Below are 6,538 nucleotides of genomic sequence, written 5' to 3'. Positions count from 1 at the left end.
CTGAAAGTCACAAGAAGGATTTTTTAGTTTGGGAGCCAGGCTGAGTTGGAAAAAAAAATGTTCAAATTCACAAATCTACTATTTCCCTTGATTCTGCGTATGCAACTTGGAAATGAAAATTAGGACTGAGTGTCTAGGAGGTTCTTCTTGCAAATAGTACATATTGCAATCAAAGCATGTCATTTGTTGAGGGATTGCATATTTTAAGGCTGGAGGCTGCTGATCAAGCTGACTGCTTTGTCCTGAATGGTGCTGATGTTGAGCGTTGTTAGAGTTACACTCATCCAGATAGGAATATACAGCATTCCCAATAGATTCCCGATTTGTGTCTTGTAGGTGTAGCGGTCAAGAATCATTACTTCAGTAAATACAACTGCTGAGCTGATCTTGCACCTACAGAATTTCTGTAGCTTGTGCAGTTATTATTATGATGGATTCAGCTAGGATATGAGGGTGGTGATATGACACTGGTGATAAATTTGTCACATGTGAAATGCATGTTTGAAAAAAAGACACATTTTTCTAAAATATTACATTTTAATTTGCAAAAGACATTTCTTTAAGACAAGAGTAAATTTTCTGAGACTGGCAAGTTAATTTTAATCTAACACTGATCTAACCGATTATAAAATAGAAAATGTTCTAATAACCCAACTCAACTTTATATGTATTGTGTTGATTACAAAATATTCATGTCAAAACACTGACAACTAATTTCAGAGCAAGCACATTGCTAACAAAACTTTCCTACAGGCATAACAAATGAACACAGACTCTGGCATAGACTAGAGTGAAAACACATTGATATATGTGACCTGTATCATTAGCTGGTCTCAACTTAAACCAGCATGTTACATAGTTCATTCAAAAATTTGCATACATATGAACATTTTAATCATATTTTCTAAACTCTGAGCTGGACACAACAACTAAATCCAAAGTCTAAATTAACAGTAAATTTTACAATTATTCAGCTTTACTTAAAAATATTTACAGACAAGTATTAATCTAAAAAGTCACCATAGGAATTATCAAATAACTGCTTCAAATAGAGTTTCCTCAAGTGCCGGGAAGAGTATTAAGAGCAGCATAATTCCAATGTTAAATTGCTAGAGCTCAAGATTTTGTTTCAAAGCCTTTTTAAAGATCTGGTAGATTTTTTTAAAGGCAGAAACTTTGCTGTTTTCAACTCTGGTTATTTTTGCAAACTACAATCAAAATTCAATTTAACAGAGAAAATACTACATACAATTTTTTATTACATCATATATTCTGTTAAAAACATCAAACATCAATTGATACTTATTTTACTTTGCCATTATAGATTAAACGTGAAGCAAAGGAGTCAGATCATACACAATTGTACCATTAGCCGACAAAGTAAGACCAACATGCGATATATACTATATAAAAATTGTCTTTGCATCCCTTAAGAGAAACTTATTTAAAAGAAATAGTGGTACAAAAAAGACACTAATAATCGTTCTTTTCTGTTAAGAATGCTTAAAAACCAGGCATAAAATAGCTCCAACTAAATTAGCAATGCATTTCTGGGCAGATGTCCATTCAAAAGAATAGGTATCACAAATACTTTGGTCTTATTCCTGAAGCGTTTTGACCCTAGTGGTTCATTTGTTACAACCAAATAAAGTCAAAACAAATGTAATGGCAGGCCACACGTTAAAAGTAACTTTATTTAAAAAAAATTAAAACTGCAACACAAAGCATGCAATAAATACATTATTGCACTATACAGGGATTAAAGCATTTATAACATTTCAAATGTTCAATTCTGTAAATTTTCCTGTTGTCCCAAATGGCCACCCTAGTAACTCCTCATACAGTGCAACAATTTAGCCTACATATATTAGATTATATACACAGAAATCAAAAAGATTTTTCAGTAATTGTGAAAAGGACCAATTTAAAGAAGGTCACATTTATTAATGCAGTCATCTATATTTCATAGGAGCCCTTTACAGAACAAAATGGAAAAGGGAAACCAGTGTTACATTAATTTAGCCTCAGCTACAAGCTATAGTTTCCAGGTTTTGCTCTGTTTCAGCAGCCATTGCTGCAGCTTGCAACTGCTCCGTTTCACTCGTAATCACACTCGTAGGCACTTGCTTACGTTCACTGTGCATATTATTTTCATGCCTCTTCAGATCCGAGGCTTTGGCAAAAGCTTTAGTACAGGAGCCACAAATAAATGGCTTTTCACCTCGGTGTCTCCGCTCGTGATCTTTCAGGTGAGACTTGTGTTTGAAAGCTTTGTCACACATGTGGCAAGCGAAGGGTCTTTCATTACTGTGAACACGTTCATGTTTCTTCAGGTCAGGTGCTCGGATGAAAGATTTCCCACATACATCACACCCGTAAGGTTTAAAACCTGTGTGAATTTTGAGATGTTCTTTCAAGTGAGCTTGTGTGGTGAAGGCCTTTGAGCAGATGTCACACACAAATGGTCGATCAGCAGAATGCAACTTCTCGTGCTTCCTCAAACGGGCTTCATCGGTGAAAGTCTTGCCACAGGTCTGACAGCTGAACTGTTCCCTGTCCCCATACAACAAATATTCAAACTTCACATCAGTGTTTGCTGTCCAGCCTGGTGGCTGTTCTTCCTTGACTCCACTCATACTGTCATTGAAAGCAAGAGTTGGAGGAGGCTGAGGAGTTACATCCTTTGGCTCACTTGTCTCAATGGTTTCCACTTCTGAAGCAAAGCAACTGACTTTACGAACTTCTTCACTTCCAAGTTCTTTTAAAATGGCTTCCTGAACCCGCAGGCCATTTGCTTGGGTCTTCCCATCATCCTGATTGGGTACGGTTTCATCTATTGCCTCTTCCGATTGGGCTTCAATTTGATCTCCAATTTCTTCTATCTCCTCATCAGTACTATTCACAGAGGGCCGATGGATTTTAGCACTTATACTATAAGGATAACGGCTTTTGCGGCGAGGTGTGTTCTGTTGAGGAGACACGTCACGCTTCTGAGTACATAGTTTATCTAAAAACTTTATTCCAAGTATTTGTCCAGAAGACATCATCAGGTTTACATCTTCTCTCTTCACAGCGATTTTGGAAGTGTACATATAATTCAGCACTTCTTCAAATATATCTGACCGCAAAAAATCAATCTCAATCACCGAAGAGCTATCAACCTCCAGTTTTTTAAACAGTTTCTTGAAATAAGTGCTGCAAGCTGCCAAAACACATCTGTGTGCTCGGAACTTAACATCTTCTACCACAATTGCTATGTCACAGAACTCTCCCTCTAATCGTTGTTCGTTCAGGGTCTTCAGAAATGCATTTTTATGTTCATCATCAACGTATTTCACAACTTCACCCATTGTGCACTGTAAGCAATAGGCAAAAATAATTTTAAAAAAATAATGCAATCTAAGATTCTGCATCTAGTCAATAAACAAGATGCATTTAGAATGTAAAATGTCACTGACTAATTCAAAGCCCATTTTGTGTACAGTGGAGTAAACAGAGGCACAGCATGGTGTTTTTTCTCCCCATGTGAAGTAACTGCTCTCAATGTCTGTGTGTATGTGTATTCTACAGGTCAGTTGTTCTTTGAGAGACTGAGCGGGTGAGTGAGTGAGCGCTCGCGTGCACGTGTCGGGCAGGGCGATTGCTGCATGTGTGTGCACTCTATTGGGCAGGTGTGTGTGTGTGTGTGCGCATGCACACATTCTGTAGGGCAGATCGCTGTATGTGCACTCAACAGGGCAGACTGCTGTGTATGTGCGTGTGCACATTCTGCAGAGGGATAGCTGTATGTGCATGCTGGAGGGCAGACTGCTGTGTGTGTGTTTGTGTGCATTCTGCAGGGTGGACTGATCTGTGTATGTGGGCATTCTGCAGTGTGGTCTGTTGTGTGTATATGTGTGTGCATTCTACAGGACAGTGTGCTGTGTGCATGCATACTGGTGTGCAGTCTGCAGGGCAAATTGCTCCATTTGTGGGCATTATGCAAGACAGACTGACCTGTGCATGTGTCTGTGTGTATATTCTGCAAGGTGGACTACTGTGTGTGTGTGCCATTCTGCAAGGCAGTCTGCTGTACATGTGCGTGTGTATGCATTCTGCAGGGTGGTCAGCTGTGTGTGTGTGTGGGGTTATGTGTGTGTGTGTGCACGCAATCTACAGGGTGGATTGCTGTTTGTGTGGCCGCATTCTTCATGTCAGATTCCTGTGCATGTATGTGTGTGCACGCATTCTGCCGGGGCGGGGGGGAGGTCTGTTGTGTGTGTAGGTGCATTATGCACAGTAGACTGCTGTGCATGTGCGCATTCTGCAGGGCGGTCTGCTGTGTGTATGCAATCTGCATACCAGATTGCTGAGTGTGGGGGAGCATTCTGCAGGGTGGATTTCGGTGTGTGAGTGTGTGTGTGTGGGGGGGGGCGGGGGTTGCATTTTACAGGGCAGATTGCTGCACACGTGCACATTCTGCAAACGGATTGCTGTGTGGGCATGTGTGTGTTGGGGGTGCATTCTGCAGGATGGATTGCTGTGTGTGTGTGGTGAACATGCATTCTGCAGGGTGGATTTGCTGTGTGTGTATGTGGGTGCTGCACTCTGCAGGGTCGATTGCTCTGTGTGTGCATCCATTCTGCAGGTGGATTGCTGTGTGAGTGTCCATTCTGCAGGCCGGACTGCTGTGCGCGAGTGTCCATTCTGCAGGCCGGATTGCTCTGTGTATGTGTGCACGTGCAAGCGCGGATAGTGTGCTCTGTAGGGTGGATTGCTCTGTGTGTGGGTGCATTCTGCCGGCGGATTGCTCTGCAAGTGAGACTGGGGGTGTATTCTGCAGGGAGGATTGCTGTGTGTGTGTAGAGGGGTGTATTCTGCAGGGAGGATTGCTGTGTGTAGGGTGGCGCATTCTGCAGGTTGGATTGCTGTGTGCCTGTAGAGGGGCGTATTCTGCAGGGCGGGATTGCTCTGTGTATGTAGGGTGGTGCATTCTGCAGGGCAGGATTGCGCTGTGTGTGTGTGTGCGTGTATACACGGTGGTGCATTCCGCATAGCGGACTGCTCTGCGTGTGTTTGTGCACTCTGCAGACGATGTGCACAGGCCCGCCACCGCCAGCAGCTCCCGGGCGCGGGGCGGCGCTTCCCGCCTGCGGCCCGGGTTCGCGCGCTGTCTCTTGCGCTCTCTCTCTCTGTCGGTGTCTCGAGCTCGCTCCCGCCGCTCGCTGTGATCTGACGTTAATCACGTCCCGGAGGCTGTGAAAATGAACAAAGCGGCGCCATGTACCGCCCACCACCCCCCCCACAACCAGGAAGGTCGCTGTCTCACGGTGGGTCCCTCGGTTATTAATATCGGGATGTTTCGTGGGTGGGTGAGGGATGTTTGTTAAACCGGAGCAAACAGCGAACACCGACAACCCGCGCCTGAGGTTTTATGTTTTATTTTCGCCAGGTCTGTGCACCGAGGAAGGAAGGGGGTCACATCCCGCTCCCTCCTCCCCACCCCAACCCCCCTTTCCAGGCCCAGCGCACTGCGGGAGGCCGAGACCGGGGCCGCGCCCGCAGCTCTCTCCCGTAAGACCGCGGGCTTTCCCGCTCCCGGAGGCTGCAGGCTCTCGGTGACGGGGGGGACCGTCCTTCCGCCTGGTGCGCGCACTCCCGGCCCCGATCCTTCCACCACCCCGACCCGTGGGGGGGGGGGGGTGTCTCACACACAGAGCCCGCCTCCCCCTTTACCTGACTCCGGGGGATGGGGCCTGGTCCACCTCCCGGCTCCCGCACGGCCCCGCGCCCCCCCCGGGGGGGAAATAACACACGCTCTCCGCACCGAGCGAGGGAGCGAGCTTTTTTCGGCGCCGACTTTTGTCTGAGGCGGCCGCTCCGCCCGAGCGCGCTCCTGGAGGACGCACAGTGACGCGCGGCGCAGGCGCGCACGGGGGCGAGTCCGGCGGGAGCACGCACGGGGGCGGGCCCGTCCTTTGGCCCCGGGGGTGAAACCTGCACCAATCAGTCTCCGGGAAAGTGGTGGCGGGCGGTTCCAGTCCATGTCTCTCTCAGTCCCGCTCTTCCCACTTTCCCCTCATCGCCCACTCTTGCCCCCCCACTCCACTCTTCCCCCCCACTCCACTCTTCCCCCCCACTCCACTCTTCCCCCCCCACTCTTCCCCCCCCACTCTTCCCCCCCACTCTTCCCCCCCCCACTCTTCCCCCCCTTCCCCCCCCACTCTTCCCCCCCCTACCCCCCCCACTCTCCCCCCCCACCCCCCCCACTCTTCCCCCCCCACCCCCCCACTCTCTCCCCCCCCACTCTTCCCCACCCCCCACTCTTCCCCCCCCACTCTTCCCCCCCACCCCCCCACTCTTCCCCCCCCACTCTTCCCCCCACCCCCCCCACTCTTCCACCCCCCCACTCTTCTCTCACCTCCCCCGAACCCCCCACTCTCCCACCGCACCCCCCACTCTTCCCCCCCCCACCCCCCACTCTTCCCCCCCCCACCCTTCCCCCCCCCACTCTTCCCCCCCCCACCCTTCCCCCCCCCACCCCCCACTCTTCCCACCC

The 6,538-nt window shown here is 48.1% G+C and overlaps 1 protein-coding gene across 1 annotated transcript; it reads right to left on the bottom strand.

Moving 5' to 3' along the window:
- Positions 1-1,666: 1,666 nt before the first annotated feature.
- Positions 1,667-5,884, bottom strand: zbtb14 (zinc finger and BTB domain containing 14). The gene is made up of 2 exons (XM_048529910.1): positions 5,716-5,884; positions 1,667-3,356 (listed from the first exon to the last, which is right to left on the bottom strand). Exon 2 carries the CDS (start codon positions 3,348-3,350, stop codon positions 2,025-2,027), a length of 1,326 nt encoding a protein of 441 aa, XP_048385867.1. The 5' UTR covers positions 3,351-3,356; positions 5,716-5,884; the 3' UTR covers positions 1,667-2,024.
- Between the last annotated feature and the right edge of the window lie 654 nt (positions 5,885-6,538).

This window comes from Stegostoma tigrinum, chromosome 5 (genome assembly GCF_030684315.1).
Source record: "Stegostoma tigrinum isolate sSteTig4 chromosome 5, sSteTig4.hap1, whole genome shotgun sequence".
Classification (NCBI taxonomy): domain Eukaryota; kingdom Metazoa; phylum Chordata; class Chondrichthyes; order Orectolobiformes; family Stegostomatidae; genus Stegostoma; species Stegostoma tigrinum.
This window is presented reverse-complemented; position numbering and strand designations above follow the sequence as displayed.